The 24,320-nt window shown below is 38.1% G+C and overlaps 1 protein-coding gene across 5 annotated transcripts in view; it reads left to right on the forward strand.

The window, feature by feature from the left end:
• Positions 1 to 15,144, forward strand: part of GLI3 (GLI family zinc finger 3) — a 577,601-nt gene extending 562,457 nt beyond the window's left edge. For 4 of the 5 annotated variants that reach the window (XM_034416535.3, XM_034416534.3, XM_034416536.3 and 1 more), the window contains one exon: positions 1,326 to 15,144. In XM_034416535.3, coding sequence (XP_034272426.1) covers positions 1,326 to 3,550 — 2,225 coding nt within the window. In that variant the 3' untranslated portion in view covers positions 3,551 to 15,144. The remainder of the gene's footprint in view (positions 1 to 1,325) is intronic. The other variant, XR_015733897.1, reaches the window with a different exon arrangement.
• Positions 15,145 to 24,320: the final 9,176 nt, after the last annotated feature.

Below are 24,320 nucleotides of genomic sequence, written 5' to 3' on the forward strand. Positions count from 1 at the left end.
ATCCTGGAAAAGATAATCAAACACAGCTGTGCAAACACCTAGAAACAAGCAAATTACTAGAAGCCAACATGGTTTGTCAAAAACAGATCATGCCAGATAAACCTTATTGCATTCAACTGAATTAGTGACTAAATTAGTGGATCAATATAAATCCATTGATTAAATCCATTTTATTTTTTTATCTTATTTTTACTGCTCGTATAATTTCTGATTTAAATTCATCTACAATTTAAAAAAGAAATATTTGATATAGAGAAAAAGCTAAAAGGATAATTTTATTTTTCTTTACTTTGTATGAAACAGGACTGAAAGTCCAGCTGCTAGATCCATATGCCATTCCAGCATTCTGTGTCCATTCTTAACTTGGGGGGCGGGGTTGGGGTGTACTGAATTCAGATTTTTACATGTGACAAACAGGTATCATTAATTGGCTGTTAGGAAGGAATGCTACATACAGATTTCAGTATCAAATTTTTGACAAGTTGCAGGTCAGTGAGAAGCATCGTTGGTGGCTTCTTCTTAATATACTGTACTTACATTTGGAAGCATAGCAATACTCAGTGTGATTGATTTACTTGCTACTGAAAGTAAAATGATCTAGCCACAAGTTAACATCACATAAAAAATAAGGTGCAATTATGCTACATGGACTTCAATTTATAATTATGATATGTGTAGGAGAAGGAATGGCAGAACCTGGGGGCAGAATGAAAGGAAGGATTGGTCTAGAATTCCTATGAAGCCACAAAGTTCAGCCTCCCTTAAATGCTGTTGATCCTTGTCTGACTTTAACCAGATGCAGACTGTTAGTTGAGAAGATTCCTACGCATCAGCTTTTAACAATAAATCAGTTTAATTGAATCTTCACATTTGGACCTGGTCTTCTGTATTTGACATTTTGTAAATGACTTCTGAACAATATGTAACAATTCTGAATGCAAAAGTCCATATACAAACCAGTTTCAGTACCACCACTGCTACAGAACTGCTCTGATTTCTAGTACTTACAAGTACAATTCAGGGTGCCAGTCAATATCTTTAAATCCCTTTGTGGCTTGGAGCTGGTATTTAAGAGACTATTTTTCTCAAATAGTTTTTGCCTATCTAATCCAGGTAGCCAAAGAATCTCTACTAAAGATTGTCCTTACTAACAGGAGGGGCAATTGGATATCCTTAGTGACATTTTACTATCTATGATACGGTTTGCCTCCTAAGGTGAGGATTGATTCTCGGACCTAGAAAATGTTAGCTTTTCTGAAAGGGTTTGGGGCATTTCTCCTGATCAGTTTTTAATATAACACACTTCCTTTTCTTATTCTTTTCAGATATTCAGTCAACTAGCAGCTGCAGCATTGGAGGAAACATGACCATCTTAACCAAGAAAAACGAAGTCACAAATACAGATATTACTATACTGAACATGCTAAACAGAAGGGATAGCAGTACTAGCACAATCAGTTCAGCCTACATGAGCAGTCGTAGGTCCTCTGGGATTTCACCTTGTTTTTCCAGTCGTAGATCCAGTGATGCTTCTCACGGGGACAGAAGGCTTCACAGTGTTGCCGATTCCTATGATCCCATTTCAACTGATGCTTCAAGGCGATCCAGTGAAGTTAGCCAATGTGATGGCTTGCCTGGACTTCTCAGTCTTACTCCTGCAGAACAATACCATCTGAAAGCAAAATATGCAGCAGCTATTGGTGGACCTCCACCAACACCACTTCCTAATATGGAGAGGATGAGCTTGAAAACAAGAATGGCGCTATTGGGTGATTCTAGGGAATCAGGGATGTCACCCTTGCCTCCAATAAATTCTCCTCGAAGATGTAGTGATACTGGGACAAATAGTAACAACAGGAGACATCTACTGCCTCATGATATATTTGGGAATAGCACAAGGAGAGCTAGTGATCCTATAAAACCAGTCTCAGATAATCTGTCTTTTCCAAGAATCCACCGTTTTAACAGTTTCAACAGCTTTAACCCTCCTGTTTTGCCTCCATCCATTGAAAAACAGAACTTCATCCTGAAGAATTACACACGCCCAGATGTTGGTTTGTTCCGGAATTTATGTTCCCCTTGCCCTCCCGGTATTTCTGAGAATGTGGCTATGGAAGCTCCTATTACAGAAGCAGATGGTTGTCTGAATGATGAAGATCTGTTACCAGATGATGTGGTCCAGTATTTGAATTCTCAGTATCAAGGTTTGTACAACCAAGCGCCAAATGATGAACTAGACAACAACAAAGAACATCACAATCCAGCAATGGAAAACAACAACTTTGATCAATCTCCTCCAATAAGCAATTCTCAGAAAAATGACCTACCAATTCAGTGGAATGAAGTAAGCTCAGGAAGTTCTGATCTATCTCTATTAAAATTAAAATGTAGACCACAGTCCTTAATACAGCAAACTATTATAGCCCCCTATAATAACATGGTTATCCAGCAGCAGCTACAGCAGGCACTGGAGAGAAATGGTACTACCCAACAAAATGGCTATCAGCATCTTGCAGACAACAATGTCTCTTGCAGTATGGAGCAGAATGTAATCATGAACAAGAGTGATACAAGTTCTTACCACATACACTCAAATAAATCACAGCTATATAGTAATAAATTTGGCAGACAACCTGTGGAAAATGTCTGTGATGTGATGAATCAAGCTGAAAAGCTGAGAAGCCATTTCATGCTAACTAGTGGAAGCCAGCAAAATTTTGGCTATCATGTGATGCCAGATGAGCAGTCTGCCAATGCAATTAACAAGATGCAGAGCAGAAATATAGTTTTTGAGGAATACCTTTCTAATCAGTCAGAAGATAAAGCGAGCCATTGCCAAGAAGCAAGACCTTCCAATAAAATGATAAAGCAAATTATAGTTCCCTTACAGCCTAGCTGTCAAGATCTGCTGTCTCAGAATGGGACCCACCCATCAGTTCTTGCTAAAACCTACCAACCCTATTCCAACCACTATGGAGACAGATGGCAAAACACTTTAAGGAACAACATGGTGAGGCAACCTGGACTTCTAATGGATCCAAACCAACCACACAGGGTCACTGGTATCAAGGTAGAATCTCAAGGTCAGTTACAACAATTCTGCTCTAATGTGCAGAATCATTCTGGTCAGTTGTATGACCAAACCACAGGGTTTAAACAGCAAGCTCTGAAAGCAGAAGTTTTTTCCCTTTCAGAAGCTAATTACCTAATACAAGAGGTAGCTATTGAAAGCACATCAGAGCTTCTCTCCCCAGGGGTCAACCAAGTGACAAGCACAGTTGACAGCATTGACACAAGCAGCCTTGAAAGTGTGCAAATTGATTTTGATGCTATTATAGATGATGGTGATCATGCCAGCTTAATTTCAGGAGCTCTGAGTCCAAGTATCATTCAGAATCTATCTCGCAATTCTTCCCGTCTTACCACTCCCCAAGCATCTGTTACATTCCCAGTTATGCCCATAAGTACAACCAATATGGCTATTGGGGACATGAATTCTTTGTTGACCTCACTTGCAGAAGAAAGCAAGTTTCTTGCTGTTATGCAATAGACCTAAAAAATTTAGGGTATTACAATTTTTAAAATGTGATTTTATTTTTTTTTATTAGTTGTCTTAAGTACTTTAACAGTCTCATCTCAACTAAATGAGATGTGTTTCAAGTATATTCCTTTTATGGAATTAGAACTCTGAAAAACCCTAAAGTGTTCTAGGGAGAAACTGTCTTCCGTTTCAGCTTTGAATCAGTATTGTTACACATGCCATCCCCCCTTTTCAATTATTATTTTTTTATATGACTTTATTTTTGTAATTGTAAACCACTGTAAAAGTGTAATATGCATGTCAGCTTGTTTTTGAGGATGATCTAATATTACAATTTACTGATACTCAAAAGAAATTACAGTCTTGAATTATTATGGCCAAAACTCTTACTGTATGTAACCAGTTCCTAAGGCACATTTCTGAGGGGAAGTTTGAAATTCTATCCACCTCACTATAAACTTCATTGATGAAAATTGTTGAAAGCAAAGTAAATTAATTTATGGCATGGGAGGAGAAAATTAATACTTTTGAGTGGTTATTTCTTTTGCTCTATATCTATAATTTTTAAACTTTTATTTTTGAGGAAAAATCCCTTTTCTATATCATTTGCCTGCTGCAGAATTTTTCAGAATTTTCATGAAAAAAGTTGGCTTGCTCTGTTGGATTTCATCATTGTCATGTGTAAACTAACAGCATGATTAAGATTATAGTGGATTATATTACAGGGAGAAGATCAAATGCAATGAACAAAGTGCCATTCTGAGAATTCTGCTTATTGTTACATATTCTCACACTTTATTAATAAGCTTCCAAGAAACTCTAAAGTTGTCTAGAACTTAAGGTAGAAACCATTGGTCTAGATTGAGAGAATAGCAAAAATTAAACCTGAAATTTATTCCAATAAAAGTATTAAAATGGGGAAAGGGGAGAGTTAAGTATTAGATATCCTGCTCTTGTCAAAAATTAAGTTAGCTTTTTAGCCAGTGGAATATAACAATAAGCCTCACTTTTTTATACATTGTGATACATCTATTAGGATAAACATGTTACTGTTCATCTCTATTACAAATCTCCTTACTGAGACTTAAATTTAAATAAAATATGCACTTTTAAAGAAAGATTAGTTAACATTCTTGCCATACTTCTAAGGATTCAGTGTCTTTCAAAACTTGTGTTCCTTTTAATCAATTTACAATTGGAACATTAACCAGAGCTTCAAAATAATGTAATGGTACTATAAGTGTCTCACAATTGAAACCTCTGATAAAACTCCATTCTTGGAGACATAGGAAGAGTTAACACTTATTATTCTTGTTTCCTGATCCACATTTAGTTTTTCAGCAAACTACTGGCAAATGCCAGTCTGAAAATATCAAGTCTGATAATACAAACATACTATATAATACATTGATACATATAGTATTTAATATACCAAAAGCAAAGTCTGATCAAAGGAAGGCAATAGCAAAACAATAGCATAGTTGCTATGCCTGTGTGTTTAAAGAAAATAGGCAATTTTCCAGTACATTCACTGTTCAACATTAATATAGTAAGACCAGAATTGATAGTGCTTACACTGATTTACACTAATGAATATGTGTAGCTAATATACTTAAAACGTTACTCATTCTTTGAGCTTTGGCATATAGGTCATCATATTTTGATATCTCTTGTTATACTTTTATTATTCCAGATAATCCAGTTTCTTGAGTTACTTGGCATTTTCAGTTTATTTATTTATCTTATCTCTGCATTTCTCAAGTGCTATTTTAGTTATTTTTTAATGTTAGTATACATTCCAAAATAAACTAATCATAGTAAGATTCATTTATTTGATATTATGGTATTATATATACATTAGTGTATATACTTTATGGCAGCAAAGATTGCTTCCCAGTATTTCAGGCAAATAATGAAATGTTTGAAAACTCAGTTATGGAGATTGTTTCACAACTCAGGAGTTTTAATGAAGACTTTATTGTTCCATATTTCCCAAAAACTTCTATTGCTGTTGGACTGAGACTGTGCTGTTGAAGAAGTAGACTTTGCTAAACCGCTGTATAATTTCTTAGTTAATCAACTGGGTCAGAATTATAATACCATGTTTTCTGCATCCAATTTCTTATCGGTAGGACTCAGGAAATATTGCTGAACTGTACTTGAATCCTTTGATTGAATCCTGTCAAATGAGATATTTGGAGTGTTTTCATATAATTCATTTCCAGTAAGGCCTGGACAATTGAATTCTAGCCACTGCATTATACTAATTAAAATATTTTTTTCTGACTTTACAGATAGCCTATAACTTTTAAAAACACTTAACCACATGGATACCCCAAATTGTGATAACAATTTTGGCTGATAACTGGTGGATATATTTTTTGTTTGATTGCGGATATCCCTCTGGTAAATATTTCTATTTATTTTTATTATTTATTGTGTATTGGGTCCAAACTGGGTCTTACTTAAAATAGACATTGAAATCAGTGGGACTAAATAATTAAGTCGGAGTTCCAATACAAAATAAATAATATTGCATATCTTTCTGGGTTTAACAATAGGTGCAGAACAATATAAAATTAATGTGAAAATTGTAATTTACCCATTGCAGCTTTTGTGCAGACTAATACTTGTTTACTGAAAAAGCAACTAATCTAAGTGACAGAAGAAGCTACTTTTCCTACCATTCAAATGTTCTTTTATAAGGTCCATATAAAAGACATATGTATTTATTATGCTTTCATTTCCATTAAAATATTGCTTATTAAATTACACTGACAACAAAAGAAAGGACAACATTTTGAATTACTATCATTCCAATAATTCAATTTTATAAAATACGTATCTAAGACACATTTTGTTTTCTTGCATATCTGTTGAGATGAGACAAGGTGTAAGCTTCTCAGTGCTGCTTGATAATTGCTGATGTTTTACTTTATGTTTCCTTAATTGAAGCTCTTCACAGAGTGGCCATTATTTCAATTCCTATAAGCTGGGCTTGGGAAATATTAAGGTGAAGGGCGTTTGTTAGTGAGTAGTTGGAGCTTACTGCAAATCTGCTGCACCAGCTAACTCAATAGTCATGAGAAATTTATCTTCCCAAATGCTTATTAAAATAATAAAACTGAGACTCTTTCACAAGATTCCTAAATCCATTAGAATTTAGGTTGATTCTAAGAACCAGTGTTATATTAGTAATGTATTATATGCATAATTTCTGTGTGACCTAATTCTTCAGAATGGTTTAGATTACACATCTAAAGCAGAAATAATTAGTTATATACCTCATGCTATGCATCACCTAGTACTATGCATGCATCTTAATGGTACAGTATATGCAGTTTTCCTAAATCGGGGTGTCAAATTGGCAGCCTACGGACTGTATGTGTCATGCGCAGGCCATGCCCACCATAAAGGGGGAAATGTCACGAAACGTCACATGATGGCAACGTGATGCCGCACATTTGACACCCGTGGCCTAAATAATAACCATTACTAGCTCAGCCAGTTATAAAAGTGGGTTCCATTTGTGAATTTGGTAGGAATTTTAATAGCAGAAATCTTAACTGGATAATGTAAACATTATTATAAATCTATCTTTCCAAACTTTGTGCCCTTCGAATGTATCTAAGAATAGTATCCTTCTCTAAATGACTGAGACTATATTTAAAAATACCTAGAAAGAATCACATTTGGGAAAGTTGCTATATCCATTTAATTTCTGTCATCAGAAACTGGGTGTTGAGTTTCTGAAATCAAATGAAATGTTGCTGGATACAGTAGTTTAAGGTTTTTTTAATGAATTATTTTCCTTTATTATCTGATATAATATTGTCACTTATGTACAAGTAGGTATACTTGAATTAATAAAAGATATGTCTGGATATGCCTAACTTGTCAATCTAGAGAAGCACTGAAGAAATAAGTCTGAGAGATCATTGAGAGTTTTAACGAAATACAGCTAGACTCATATAGAAAAGAACTTTCCAGAATGGAATGTAACCTAAAACTATGCACTTAAATATCAAGACAGCAATGTATACTTTTATTCTTACTAAAAGGAAATTGTGATATGGTACTATGTTCAAAAATGCTGGTTTCTTGCTTTGGTTATGTTTTTTAGATGTCCTCTTTTCATTTTTTTAAAAAAGCTGTGTTTCTCTTCCTGTAATAGATGTGCCTTATTCTTAATTAATCTGTTGTTGTTTTTTTTAAAAAAGTTGGGGGACCAAAAAATAGTGCCAAACTTTAACTGTAAAGCTTTGCTTTCCATAATAGCTTTACTGCTCTTAAGAAGATTGTCTGAATACTGTCCTGTGACTCTTGGGCATTCATGTGTCATTATCTATGTAGGGTTTGAATATCTTTCGGGGGGAAGTTATCGTGTCAATCTGCAGATGTGTAAGATAGTATATGTGTTGGGGTGGTATTTTCTTTTACTTTTATAAGTGTATTTTTTTAAAAAAAGATCAATGTGTAAATACATTTACATATAGTAGGAATAGCATTAAATATAGAAGATCTTAGTGGTCTTCATTTGATAAATTTGCATTCATAATCTAGTGTTCTTGGCGCCTTAGATCAGCCTAAACAGTCATAGTGTGGTGTTCAAAGGCTTTCAAAACCATTTAGTTCTTTTGTAATGAGGGATAAAATGTTTATTACAATGTCAATAAAACATTTGTACTTAAGATTTCATCTTGAATGTTTATTTCAGAAACTAGGGGCAAGTCTATATTATAGCTAACATAATACTTTCCTGCTTTTCTTCCTGAAGGAAGGAAATGCTTTAATTGATCTCCTCCTTAATACAAACTAATAACAGAGGTGATTTTCCTACACCTTGAATCATAAACCAGGATAAACTCATAAATTGGGATGATGATCCTGTAGAATGGCCTTAGTAACTTTGATTCAAGTGGCCAAAGAACAGCAACTTCTTTTGAGGGGATAAAAACAATGTTAGAATGTAAAAATAATTTTAATTAGAAATGAGAAAAAGTAAAAAGTTATTTTAAATATAATCAATATACCTATATACCTATATAGGTATATAGTCAAATACCAACTCTATTACCACAGAGTGAAATAAGCTATTTAGTGGCTTATAAATCAAATCAATCTATACAGTCATGGGCCAGCAAATAAAACATAAGATAAAAAGGAAACTGTAAGTCTAAAATAACTGAAAAAGATTAAAATTAATACTATGGAGTATTATGCAGGTTATAAAACAGTACTTGGCAGTGGTCAAGGAAATAAAAGCAGATTGATATGTTAATAACATACTGAGATAAAACAAATCAGAATGACCAGAATGTTTAGTAAAGAATGGAAATAATTTCTGGCGAGCATCTGCATAGTAAGGGCAATATAGAGTAATGTTTCATCAATTCACTTATTCCTCCATTGCACGGACATGCTCTCTATTTGAAGGGTATATTTTTTGTGTGTCTTCCTTCAATGAAGATATTGGGAGGACATTGAAACTGGCTAAAGAGAAGGCACTCCTGAATTTTGGGATCATTATGTGACTGAAATACATAGCTGTTTGGCGAAACTGTGTAAAGGGACTTAAGAAGATGTGTCTGGATAGAGTGGGTAGTCTACTTGCAGCACTAAATCAATGGCACCTTGTTGAATCACCTAGTGCACATTAATAACCCATGAAGGTAATGGCTGGCCATGAAAAGTCATAAATGTATAATTTAGCATGTATTGGCTGGCTTCAGGAAGAATGAAAGCTGTCAATCATAATTAAAGGGGTCAAGCCGACTGGAAAAAAAGAAAGCTTAATTCAGTAGGAGAAGATGAAAATCCAGACAGAAGTTTCAGTTTTAAGTAGGCCAGTTTCAAGACAAAAGACCATGTTCAGAAGGCAATGATATGCTTGAAAAATGATTTTCAAAAACGTAAACTCTTTCCAAAGGAAGGCGTGATCTGTAAGATTTATGGGCGCACATAGCTTGAGAAAAATAGATTAGATATATAAAGATCTTGACTTGCTCGATTAAATATTATTTAGTCCCCAGACCAGCCATTTTAGGGTGCTTAGCAAAAACTATGATTTTGGTTTAATTTCCAGGCATTCGTCTTGGCAGTGTTCAGCTAGTATATTGAAACAACTATTTCAGGCCAATCTGTGTTTGAGAAAGCAATAACAATAGCACTTAGGCTTATATACTGCTTCATAGCATTTTACAGCACTCTCTAAGCCAGGGCTGTCAAACTCCCAGCCCCCGGGCCAGATGCGTCACACACTGACCATGCCACGCCCAGTTTAGTGAAGTGGAAAAAAGTTCCAATACATCACATGCCACTGCCGTGATGAAATGAGTTTGACACTCCTACTCTAAGCAGTTTACAGTGTCAGCATATTGCCTCCAGCAATCTGGTTCCTCATTTTACTGACTTTGGAAGTATGGAAGGCTGAGTCAACCCTGAGCGGACAGGCTTGAACTCCTGCAGTGGCAGAGTCAGCTTGCAATATTGCATTCTAACCATGGCATCAAAGTAGCACCCCATCATTTGTCTATGGAAGAATACACATATGTCTATTCTCCAATGTTGACAAATGAAAACATGGGCTATTCAGTTTGTTGATAAAAGAGTATTAAAAATAAAGGAAGCTAGAATACATTTTGTCTTCACTCCCCCCTTAACAGAAATTTGTATGGTGCAGTGTCTTTGGGTTTTCATCACTTTCATTCATCACTTTCATTCATCACTTTCATCCAGGAGTTTTCTTGTATATAAGAATAAGTAATATTTTATCAATTGACAAAGTATTCTATTTGTCCCATAATTTGCATCTGGAGATGATATCAAAAGCAAATTTAAATCAATGAATGTTTTAGAGCATGCTTTAGAGGAGTATTTTTCAACTAGACGTTAGAGGGTTAAAGCGTGGTCAATGATTGAGTGGCTTTCTCTGAGCCAAAATATTCTTGGTCCTTTTTGACTCTGGAAGTTTCTGCAATCTGGTTTACAAGCAAGAACTGCAAGGTCCACAAATAGGCAAAGTAAAAGGAAATGAAGAAGCTACAGTGTCACCTCAAGCTTAATAATTGCTAATGAAAACAATTTTTAAAAAACCGGATAGTGGACATTACAGTACCTGGAGACATCAGAAGAGAAGAAAAAGAACTGGAGAAAAACATAAAATAAAAAATCTGCAAATAGAAGCAGAAGAGATGTGGCAAAAGAAAGCAAAGATAAAATCAATATTAATATTGATCTTGGATGCAATTCTAAAACGTCTAGAGTGCACTTGAACAGCATTGACAAATCATCATATGTCAATTGCAAAAAGCAACTTTACTTGGAACAGTTTACATCCTGTGACAGTACCTTTAATATTATTAAACAACATTTGCCTATCAGATACTCTTGGGAAAGACTTGATGGGTGCATAAAAATGTCAAATCCAGTCTAAGTATTTGGCTGACTGTGCAACTAATTATAATAATAATAAGGCATGAAATCTATGAAAACAGATAAAACTCTTTGATGATTATCACTTGAACAGTTTAGACCTATATTGGTGATAGTTTTCTGCTCCTTTTGATTTGGAGTTTTTTTTAATGATGCTTGTTCAATGTTTTCTGACCTGTTTTATTAAGGCTTAAATAACTCATTTTATATTGTATGTATATGAAAGTTATTATTCAATTTCCATGTTGTATGTTGCTGAAAAATATTGACATTATGAAAATTGCAGATGATATTCCTTCCCATTTTACACAGTCTGATTGTATAACAGTGTAACAAGTATATCACAATATTAAATTACTACTTGACATTTATTCAGAAAAATTGGAACTGTAGCTATTGTAAGGAAGCCTTTATTTGTGTAAATATTTATCAAATTGTTTATCTCAGTCACAATTGTTATAAATATTTGGCTAAACGGAATAAATAAATATCCTACTGCATTTATGAGGAAAATAAATGAGATCTGCTAAATTCCCAGATTTAAAATTGTAGAGTAGAGATTGTTTTTTTTTTAAGGTGGGAGAAAAAAAGAGGGTCACAAGTTTTTAAACTAATTGAATTACTGTAAAAAGTACTCAGATTGCCCCTATTTTAAAAAATACAATGCATTCAATTAACCTTGTCTTGATTTCATAGTTTAACCCTTATATATTATAAATATCTAAAACTCCCAAATTATTTTCAATATTGGTTCATTTCTTGGATAAACAGATCTGTCCTTTTTAAACAACTAAAGTTAAAATAGATACTTGTTATTTGTAAGAACTCTCGAATAAAAAATTGGAGTATATCTTTAATACAACAATTTGTTATCAGGGAAAAAATACAATAAAACAACATATCTAATTAAAAGTTTTTGCAATTGTATGACTTGGTGAAACTATTTGGCCACCTGGTATATGAATGTGGAGTTACAATTTCTTAAAAACTATGCATTTATCAATATCATTCTTAAATTTAGAAATGATTGGGGAAATCAGAGTACAACTTGGCCTTGATGAAAAATGACACACACTTGCTTATGAGTACATGAGCAAGAGTTCTGCCTCCCTTTACCCAAAAAAGCAAAGTGTTTTCAAATAAGGAATCCTAGAAAATATTCTTACCAGCAGTGCAGATGGAATGGCATTAAAGTAAGCTCCAGTAAAGGCCTCTTCATACAGTATTTACTTAGCATTAGAGTGATAGCTGCATTAGAGCTATCTGGTTTAGAGCTATCTAATATTTAACGATAGATATATTTAATGATAGAATTCATCATTAATTATTATAGCACACTGGTGCTATAATGTTGGTAGTTAATGCCCTTAATTTTTTCTTTTACTACTATATTGATTTGGCCTTCTTTAGGGTAATTAAAGATTCAGGGACAGGCCAATCCTACAGTTATATACAGCTATGGTGCCAGTGAGTTGATAGTTGTCTGACAACAGAAGAGGCATCAGTCCTGTAGAGTCAACATGATTCTGAATCCTGAGATTAGAACCTTAGTCCAGGCCTGAGTCTTAATACTTGGCACTAGGGGTGCTATTCAGCAAGTTCTGACAGGTTCTAGAGAATCAAAATCAGAAATTGTGAGTAGTTCGGAGAACCGGCAAATACCACCTCTGGCTGGCCCCAGATTTGGGTGGGACTAGAGATTTTGCAATATTCTTCCCCCAGGAGTGGTGAAGGAATGGGGATTTTGCAGTATCCTTCCCTGGAGTGGGGTGGGAATGGAGATTTTGCAATCCTTCCCCTGCCACACCCATCAAGCCACGCCCACAGAACAGTAGTAAAAAAAATTGAATTCCACCACTGCCTGCCGCGTTAGCTTCAACCTCACAATTACATCGACATAATATTTTGGGCTAAGGAAAATTGATTAGATGATTTCATAAACCCTCAGATTTGGGTATAGACCAAGTTATAACCCATATAATAGTCAGGCAACTATTTTAGCCATAAACAGTTTAATTGCTGCTGGATGTAATTTATCCTGTTAGTGTGAAATTTAATCATTGCTTGTGTGCTGTTTTGGGCAGTAAAAGTAGTGTAATTTATTTGGAATTGTTAATTTCCTAGAGGCCTGAAATACTATGCCCGAATATTTAAAATGTGTTTCTCTCATTCATGGGAATCAAAAAGAGTTGAAGGTTGACCATACTCAGAGCTACTATAGACATATCATTTGTAAGTAGGAATAGCAAGTTATAGATGGAGCAACTATTAAATGAATAGAATTAGGATTTATACAGGGAAAGCCAATGGAGCTGGGGATGTAGTTTGACAATTTGTTGTAAGGAATTATCTGTAGGATAAACAACTGGGAGATGGGGAATATGAAAGGAGCCTTCAACTGAGGATCCTCTGGGCAATGGTGATGTCACCATTCAATCCTTTCAAACTGGAAGTGTTTCAGCACTCCCAAATGACTAATAATCTGGAAGATTATGAAAAGATTGTGTTAATATTGAATAACTTTGTTAAACGAATAACCTTCATTTGCTTGAGGAAGTTTTGGGCTGGAGCACCTATCTTTTTTTGGTGCTGCACTATTTAATAACCTACTCAGTCATTTAGCTTCCAGATCTGAAAACTAAATGACTGAGTGGCTTATAGAACATGAGTGCCTCACTGGTAGGGGAGGCCCTGGGTTGCTTAGCCTAGGGCCAAGCCTTCCTGCTCCAGGCCTCCCAAGGCCTCCCTCCTCTCCCAAGGCACTCTGTGCTCTGCTTTCCACTCCTTGGGGTCCTCGTAGGCTTTAGGCCTGCTTTCTCATCCCACCAGATCCCACACTCTCCTCCTTCATCGATCACTCACCTATCTTTGGGAGATCTCCAGAATTCTGTAGATCTATAGAACTTAAGTGGCACCACTTCACCTTTGCATCCTAGCAGGCCCCTTGATATGGTGCCTCATTTAACAACCACTACAACTTGTCATCATAATGAGCAGCCTCCATTATGGTCATAAATTGAGGTCTACATGTCCATGATGATTTTAAATCTCCTTAGAAAATGTTTTAAGTTTAAAAATCATTGAGAAAAATGTAAAATGACTAAAAGTATTATTCTTTCAAGTACGTGCCATCTTGGTATCCAGGAGATTTCTATAAACTTAGTGGAATATACTCTGCAGGAAAGACGTTTTGAGAGAGAGAGAGAGAGCTACCCTCAGTAAGAGGATTAATTGCCATCAGAGAAAATTCCTATGTTGCTGCAAAACTAGCTTATACATGGCAATTTCCATATATGTAGAGTCATTTGCAGCCTATGGATTTTAAGTAAATTCTAGACCAACTAATGCATAACAGATTTTGTCATTATAACCTTAAGTTCATGTAGTTTCTGATTAGCATCTAGCAACTGGTCAAAAATGCAATAACTGCAGTTAAAAGTCAATTCTTAGCAACAAACTCCACATTCATATTCAAATTTAAAAATGTCCTCCCCCTTTATTTCCTACAGAAGCCTCATCATCTGAACAAGGGAAATCATTTACTTCCCATTTAAAAGGATGTATTAGTGATGATTGTGAAAGGAGAAGGGGAAGGAGAAGACTTGCATTCTATGTCCTTGAACTGGAACAATTCCTTCACTTTTAGTTGTTTGGAAGTTGCCACCGCTACAAAAATTTCAAATGGCTTACAATTTTATTTGTGACATTTGGAATACTCCATACTATACCATATTAAAAAAATATTGTGTTGTGATCATAAAATTAAATTAGTTCAACAAAACATTTTATTAGACATTAATCTACAGCATTTTAAAATGGTTAGCTATCAGTTTATGCTGGCAGTATAACAGGAACAAAGGGACATTTCATTAATTAATATGGTATTCTTAAGTGTATTAATGGGATGATATGATATGAATGTACATATGAATTATTTAGAACATTTTTGAAATTTATCACTTTATGAAGAACTATAGATTAGATGGTACAAATAAAACTTATTCCTGATAAATTGAAAGGCAATGAACCCTTGAGATTACAATCTTGGGTGGATGATATCTGTTAACTTTCTCCAAATGAACTGACCCCCAATGTAATAAATTACTCAACATTTTTCCATGTGACCAAGGCTTTGTATTGTAGTTTTACAATAAAGTAGAATTCATTCATCTGTTTGTGATTCTTCTCTGATTTACCCCAGGATCCCAAAACTATTTAATTATGCCTGTGTCACAGTGTGGACAGATGATTGGATGATGGACATGTTTTTATGCCAAGCATGTTTAAATTGAGTTACTGATGATTGACCCACTACCTCTGCTGGAAGTTGTTTCTCTTTTCCACTACTCTTTCTGTGAAGTAATATTTTCTAACATTACTTTTGAACTTCTGTCAGTTTGAGGTTATGTCCCGATGTTCTTGATTTTTGCTTAATATTGAAAATACTGCCTTCTAAAATCTTATTCACACCTTAAAATATTTAAATATTTGATAGAGTCACCTCTTTCCCCTTTCTTCTCAAGGCTGTACACATTTAGTTCCTCCAATATCTTTTGATACAATTTGTCCCTTGTACTTTGCACTATTTTTGTCTTATCATTAAAAAAAAAACAAAAAAAACCCGAAGGTCCCCAGAACTGGACACAGTATTTTAAATGGGATCTGATTAAATTGCTATATAATGGGATTAGCACCTTCTTTTTCCTGCTGGTGATTCCTCTAGTGATGTATGCCAAAATTGTGTTTGTCTTCATAGCTGCCTAGCTGCACTGTTTGCTCATTTTGCAGTCATCTGCTATGAGCACATCTAAATCTTTTTCTTCTGTTCTAACATTGTGCCACTAATACTGTATCCTGCCAAAGGATTTTTTCCCCTAAGTGCAGGATCTTAACATTTAGAAACATTGAACTCCAGTTACACGTTTTTGACTAATTTTCCAGCAATGCTACAGTAAATCACACCCACAGGAACATCATTTTTATTATTCACCTTTGTGTCATCAGAAAAAAGACAAACTTTAGTTAGAAATCATTCTGTTATACCACTTATAAACATATTGAACAGAACAGGATCTAGGACTGAGTCTTATGGTATACCAATTGTGACTGGTCTCTGTTCAGAAAGTGACCCATTAATAATAAACGATTTTATCTCTGAGCCAATTTCTATTCATCAAGCCTTACAACCTTTTTAATGAGCTTATTATATGGAACTGTATCAAATGCTTTGCTAAAATCCAGATAGGTATGCCCATATATGTTACGTCTCCTTTATTTTTCTACATATATCTGCTGTGAACCAGAATGGGTTCTCTTTCTTTTGCTTGTATTAATGTGCCTCACATAGAGACTAGTTGCCTCCAAGATGGCAGATTTTTTCAGCATCCACTGAGCACCGAACTATGTCACGTTATGTCATCCTTCAAGTTTGCTCCTCCATTTCAGTAAAATTTTGCTTTGAAAGGATGCAAAAATAGGAGTTTTTAATGCTTTTTACCTTTTATAATGAAGCTACTTACAACAGATATATACAGCACAATCTCATTGTTCACATAGTATTAGGTTTCCTCTTAAGTCTCCCTTCCAGAGGCTATCCCCTTCAGTTTCCCCCCCCCCCGCCCCCCACTTCTTTGTCGTCTCCTATTCTGGAGGAAAGAAAGAAATGGGCTGGATTTACTGTAGGTGGTCCTGTATCTGGTCAACCGATATTCTCAGGATCGTCTCCCATGTCCATACAGACACCAGAGTTTTGGCAACAAAAGATGATCCCCTCCTTTCTGTCTAATGTTGCCTGTAGGCAGCTGAATCCCTTCTTCCTGTCTTGGGTCTTGGGAAAAAGTGTCCCCCTTTTGGCTCTTTCCTTGTTCCAGGGAAGCCACTCAGGTACTTTTTCCTTCCCCAAGCAGAAACCCCCAACTATTTTGCATACTCATATAGCTTTATTCACAATTTATCTCTCCAAGCATTCCATTTTGCAGTTTTCTTTCTTCTATTTCTGTCCTCTCCTTGTCCTCTCTCTCTCTCTCTCTCTCTCTCTCTCTCTCTCTCTCTCTCTCTCTCTCTCTCTCTCTCTTTCTCTTTCTAGACTAGCACCCTATCTCCCAGCAACTGAGGAGGAGCACTGATCCAGTACGAGCTGGATCAATGGGACTACTGTCTTTATATCTCTCTACAATAGTCCTGGCTAGCAGCCAGATCAGCTCATCGTCCCTCGTGATTGCATAGCTGCCTTGCACAACCAGAACTGAGCTCCTTTTCCTCACTTCATTTGCTGATTTGTGCTTGCAGAATAGTAGCCATCCCAGGCCACAGAATATAATAAGGATAAGGATAAGGATAATTTTATTTCTATACCGCCCCTCTCCCGAGGGACTCAGGGCTGTGTACAGCCAGGTAAAACATAATACAAATATCACAATTTAAATTTAAAAAATTCTTAAAAGTATTACATTTAAGGCCAAAATTAGCTAAAAAACCCAAAAAATTTAAGAACTCCAAATTTAAAACTCAATTATGAAGCTAGCCCTGCCTGTCGGAAGAGCAGGGACTTAAGAGCACAGCGGAAAACTCGGAGATCAGAGATCTTGTGTATGTCCGGGGGCAGTTCATTCCAAAGGGCAGGGGCTCCCACAGAGAAAGCTCTGCCCCTGGGTGTCGCCAGCTGATATAATTTGCCCGACGGCACCCTGAGGAGTCCCTCTCTGTGGGAGCGAACTGGTCGGTGGGAGGCTATCGGTGGCAGAAGGCGGTCTCGTAAGTACCCAGGTCCTGAGCCATGGAGTGCTTTAAAGGTGGTAACCAACACCTTGAATCGCGCCCGGAAGACCACTGGGAGCCAGTGCAGCTCGCGCAGGAGAGGTGTTACATGGGCGCAACGAGTTGCACCCATAATTACCCGTGCGGCCGCATTCTGGACCAGTTGGAGCCTTCGAGTGCTCTTCAAGGGGAGCCTCATGTAGAGAGCATTACAGTAGTCCAGCCGGGAGGTAACAAGGGCGTGAGTGACTGTGCGCAAGGCATTCTGGTCCAGAAAGGGATGCAACTGGCGAATCAGGCGAACCTGATAGAAAGTCCCCCTGGCCATGGCCGTCATATGCTCTTCTAAAAACAGCCATGCATCCAGGAGGACGCCCAGATTGCGAGCCCTCTCTGTGGAGGGTAGAGATTCACCCCCTATAGACAGCGATGGCATCAGCTGACTATACTGGGACGCCACTCGTCTTGGAAGGGTTGAGTCTGAGCCTATTTCTCCCCGTCCAGACCCGTACAGCCTCCAGGCAGCAGGACATCACATCAAGGGCATCATTGGGGTGGTCTGGGGTGGAGATGTACAGCTGAGTATCATCAGCATACTGACACTCCTCACCCCAAAACCACGGATGATCTCACCTAGTGACTTCACATAAATGTTGAACAGAAGGGGCGAGAGGACCGACCCTTGTGGCATCCCCCAAGCGAGGCGCCTCAAGGTCGACCTTTGCCTTCCTGCCAACACAAACTGCGAGTGGTCAGAGAGGAAGGAGGAGAACCACCGCAACACTGTGCCTCCTATTCCTAACCCCTCAACCGCTGCAGCATGATACCATGGTCGATGGTATCAAAAGCCGCTGAGAGATCTAATAGACCAGAACAGAGGAACAACCTCTGTCCCGAGCCCTCCAGAGATCATCCACCAATGCCATTTCCATACTGTACCCATCTGAAGCCCGACTGGTAAGGGTCCAGATAGACAGCTTCATCCAGGTACGGGGGGGAGCTGTCGTGCCACCACACTCTCAACAACCTTCGCCACAAAGCAAAGGTTGGAGGCCGGACGGTAATTTGCTAATACAGCCAGTCCAGGGAAGGCTTCTTGAGGAGGGGCCTCTCCACTGCCTCCTTCAAGGTGGCAGGAAAGGTCCCCTCACTCAGAGAAGCATTTATAATCCCCTGGAACCAGCCTTGTATAACCTCCCAGGAGGCCAGTACCAACCAGGAGGGACACGGGTCCAATAAACATGTGGCAGCACTAAGCCTTCCCAGAATCCTGTCCACATCCTCGGGAGCTACAGGGTCAAACTCTTCCCAGATAATGTTCTCAAGACCTACCCCCATTTCCCCCCCGGACTCACCCAGTCGGAGTCCAAGCCTTCCCGAATCCAAGCGACTTTATCATGCAGGAGCTGCACAAACTCCTCAGCTCGACCCTGCAAGGGGTCTTCCCACGCTCCCCCCCCCGGAAGAAGGGAATGGGTCACCCTAAACAGAGCAGCTGGGCGGTTCTCTGCAGATGCGATAAGAGCAGGAAAATACTTAGATTTTGCTGCTTTTATCGCCACTAGGTAGGTCTTGATATAAGACCTCACCAGTGTTCGGTCGGAATCAGATTGACTAGTCCTCCAGACACTCTCTAGGCATCTTTTCTGATGTTTCATCTCTCTCAGCTCCTTGGAGAACCAGGGAGCCAATTGAGATCGACATCAGGTCAGAGGCCGCAAAGGCACAACGCAGTCTAAAGCCCCGGCGGCTGCCCTATCCCAGGCGGCCACCAGGTCTTCAGTCGAGTTGTGTGCCAGAGTCTCAGGAAATGGCCCAAGCTCTGTCAGGAACCTATCAGGGTCCATCAGGCGCCTGGGACGGAACCACCTGGTCTATTCCATCTCCCTGCGGCAAGGGGAAGCGGCTCGAAAGTTTAAATGAAGGAGGGAATGATCGTCCATGACAAGGGCTTAATATCTAAATCCCCTATTCCTAGATCATTCAACCACTGACCAGAGACAAAAATCAAGTCCAGAATGTGTCCTCCTGTGTGAGTGGGGTCTTGAACTAACTGGGTCAGGTCCATGGCTGTCATGGAAGCCATGATCTCCCTAGCTGCCTCCGACGTCTCACCGATGGATGGCAGGTTGAAATCCCCCATGACAACGAGTCTGGGGGTATCCACCACCACCCCGGCAATAACGTCGAGCAGCTCGGGTAGGGCCGCCACCATGTAGTAGTCAGCAAGCCCATCTGCACCCTACGACCCCACTTCACAAAGAGGGACTCACATCTGGCTATCTGAGGAACAGTGGTCTTCCTCGGGCAAAGACTTTCCCTAATAATCGCCGCCACCACTCTGCCCCTTCCCTGGGCCCTCGGTTGATGAAATGCATGGAAACCTGGTGGACACATTTCTATGAGGGGGACCCCCCCTCCTGGCCCAACCAGGTCTCTGTAATCCCTGCCAGGTCCGCACCCCCCTCCAATAAAAGGTCACAAATGAGGGGGGCTTTATTAACCACCGACCTGGCATTACACAACATCAGCCAAGGACCCAGGGCCTGAGACTCTGTGCAACCCAGGAAACGAGACACACATTGAGGGCCAGAGTATGCAATTGCTCGCAGACAGCACGTGTGTATCCCCTGAACATGATATTGCCCCTGCGCCCGCCATACCTGCCCCTCCCACTCACCATTTCAATTGAGCTGCCCTTCATCTCACCCCCCGGCACCCCATCTCTATCCCCTCCGCTGCACCCATCCGACCCACCACCCCCTTCAGTGGCTGTATGGACCCCCCCCAGGTCCACATCTACAACCCCCTCCCCCCTCCCGGGTCCCCTTAAAATTTTCATTAAAAATTTTGTTAAAAAATCTCTCAATCTATGTCCCTTAAAACCGTTAAAACCCTTAAAATCCTTGTGCCACCTCTCGGGGTCCCAAGACCCATCATAATACAGAATAACAGAATGGAAGGGACCTTGGAAGTCTTCTAGTCCAACCCCTTGCTCAGGCAGAAAGCCCTATACCATTTCAGACAAATTGTTGTCCAATCTCTTCTTAAAAACTTCCAGTGTTGGCATTCACTAATAATAATAATAATAATAATAATAATAATAATAATAATAATAATATTATTATTATTATTATTATTATTATTATTATTATTATTATTATTATTATTTAATCTTTAGTGAGATTCACAGCCTTTGAGGCTGGTTAATAGCTCAGCAGCTCGAGTCCTAACCAAGGACTTAGGAACTGTTAAGGTATCGTCGGAGGATGTAAGCTGTTCCGAGTAAGGTGGTTTTTTGTAGAGTCAAAATGTTCAAATCCGGCAAATTTAGAATTTCTAAATAGCAGGGTAGCCCATTATTATTATTATTATTATTATTATTATTATTATTATTATTATTATTATTATTAATTAAATTTTTATACTGCCCTTCTCCTGAAGGACTCAGGGTGGTGAACAGCCAAGATTAAAATACACACAATATGAAAATTAAAATAATTTAAAACATAATTAAATCAATTTGGCTTCCCCAATTTAAAACCCCTTACCCATAAATTAACCAGTTAAAAATTTTAAGCCAGCCCGGCTTGCTGAAATAGAAAAGTCTTCAGGGCCCGGCGGAAAGTACGGAGGTCCAGGATCAATCGTATCCCTGGGGGTAGCTCGTTCCAGAGGGTGGGTCCCCCCACAGAGAAGGCTCTCCCTCTGGGGGCCACCAGTCGACATTGTTTGACCGACGGCACCCTGAAGAGACCCTCTCTGTGGGAGCGTATTGACCGGTGGGAGGTTATCAGTGGCAGAAGGTGGTCTCATAGATACCCAGTCCCTAAGCCATGGAGCGCTTTAAAGATGAGAACCAATACCTAACATCTATAGGCTGACAGCAATGCATTTAGAGAAGGAAAAGTCAAGAATTGTCATGCTAAACAAAACTATCATCTTATTTCTCAGTTCAACTCATAAAAGAGGTGGGTGGGTATAAAGCAGTGGTGAAATCCTACCGGTTTGCTCCAGTTTGGGCGAACCGGTAGTAAAAAAAAAGCTACCGGTTGTTCCAAACTGGTATTTCTGACAATCAGCTATGCCGCACGATTTATATTTGCTAGAAAGCAGGAAATTCTGCTTTCTAGTGAATCTAAATAGTATGGCATAGCTGTTCCGCCCACCCCCCGCTGTTCTACTTACCTTGTTAAGCATCCTTTTTCCTCGTGAAGCGCGCATTTGGCACACACTGCACATGCGTGCACGCACGGCATGTGTTTGGTGCACACTGCATGCACATGCAGTATGCATTTGGTGCACACTGCACATATGTGTGTGTGTGCACAGTGTGCATTTGGCGTGCACTGCACATGCGCAGCATGCATTTGGCATGCACCATGCATCTGAGGGCAGTGAACCGGTGGCAAACTGCGGAGAATTTCACCACTGGTGTAAGGAATACCATTACTCTTTTGTAAAATATTAAATCAACAAAATTTAACTTTATTTGCAATTGAAGAATAATATTATAAGGAAAAGCCCATCTAGATGACTTGCCTTTAACTGTTAAAACTATTGTATAGAAAATTCACTGAAAATGGGAAGTGTAATAAAAATAATTTCAAGAGAAATTCTAATTTTTCAAAAGGAGTTTCCAAAGAATGCTATAAAGCTGTAATGTTTGTCTTTACAAGGCAGAACTTGTATGTTATTTGAGAGACATACTTGTTCCTTATGGGTAGTTCTTTTAACAACCACAACTGAGATTGGCATTGTCACTAAGTGACATTGTCATTAAATGAGACACCATGTGACTGCACTGGATTTATGATTTTACTTTGCTGCAGTCATTAATAGAATCACTTATGATCATTAAAGGACACATACATGACTGCAATTTGCAATTTTACTTCTGGCTTTCACACTGACTTTGCTTGAAGCTTGCAAATGGTGATCACATGATCACAGATGTTATGATGGTGGGAAATGAATGCCAGTTGTGAAGCACCTGAATGGTAATCAAATACCAAAGGGATGTTGCAATGGCTATCCATGCAAGATCTATAGTCCTGGTAACAAGGTCACTTTTTCAGCATCATAACTTTGAATGGTCACTAAATGAGACAGTGGTAAATCAAGAATTACCTGTACTGGGCTTGACATTTAGCATAATAATATTGGACGTGGCTCAAATAATCTTAATGCATCTCTGCTAAGTCCATAACATCCAAGAATCAATTGGAGAAGAAATTAAACTCTCCTGTTTCTCCAACTGGTATCATGTATTTTAACCTAAGCATGATACATCCATCAGGCCTGGAAACACTACCATTCTCTCATCAAATTTGGCCTTTACAGAACTGAGGTTTCAAGTTAAATTTTCAACTCTTAATATACTTTCATCTTATTTTTCTTTTTTATTGACTACAGATAACCAGATATAGATGATTAACTTCATAATCATGAGCCAACTGAAAATATTTAGCATTACAGGTTATCCTTAGATCATTTAGTGACATTCAAAGTTATAACACCACTGAAAAAAGTGATTTATGACCATTTTTCACACATATGACCATTGCAGCATCCTCATGGCCACGTGATCAAAATTCAGAAGCTTGGTAACAGATTCATATTTATGGTGGATGCAGTGTCTCCCAGACATGTGATCCCTTTTTCTGACCTTCTGACAATCAAAGTCAATGGGGAAGCCAGATTCACTTAACTATCATGTTACTAACTTAACAACTGCATGATTCACTTAACAACTGTGACAAATAAGGTCATAAAATTGGGCAAAATTCATTTAACAAATGTTTTGCTTAGCAACAGAAATGTTGGTTTAAATTGTGATCATAAGTTGAGGACTACATGTATTTATTCTATTTTTTTCTAAAGTCAAATGATATTTTGGGTGCTGTTGTAATGATGAAATTGGTGATGAGATCCTTCCATTAGGGAGAAAGTTGGATAGTACTGCAATTGCAAAAAGTTGCTATATCACTTTTCTATCTTGGAATAAAAACTGATTCTAAAGGGAATATGGAAGAAAAGGAGAATCTCTATTGTGATCAACAACCACTCCATAAAACATGCATAAAACTAATATTGGTTAATTAGATAAAGAGATGAATCAAACAAAGCACCGTAATTTGAAAAATTGCATTACAATATGAATGTAATCTGTATGAATATATCACAATGTCTTTGATTAATTTCTTTTTTTTATTAAAAAGTTTTACAAAGAAAATTTTCCCCCCAATATTCCCCCCACCCTTTTTCCCTCCCCACCACCCCCACACCCCTTCCCCCCTTCCCATCCCACCCTCCCCCCCCAGACTTCCCAGAGCAAAATACAGGGTATTTCAATTAACAATACTCCACTATAGATAACGTAATACTTCTAAAGCTTAACATTCATTCATACGCTTTTTGATATTTTCTTGTCTGATGCTTATTTTGAATATAATCAATCCATCTTCTCCATTCCGATATATATCTTTCTTGTGTATAGTTCCTTCAAAACTCTTTGGAACAAAATACCCCCTGGAATACGAATAATCCCAGATCTTCGCACTTTCCGATGTGCCCTGAAGACCTTTCT

This window comes from Pantherophis guttatus, chromosome 4 (genome assembly GCF_059756535.1).
Source record: "Pantherophis guttatus breed Tessera chromosome 4, ASM5975653v1, whole genome shotgun sequence".
In the NCBI taxonomy this organism is placed as follows: Eukaryota; Metazoa; Chordata; class Lepidosauria; order Squamata; family Colubridae; genus Pantherophis; species Pantherophis guttatus.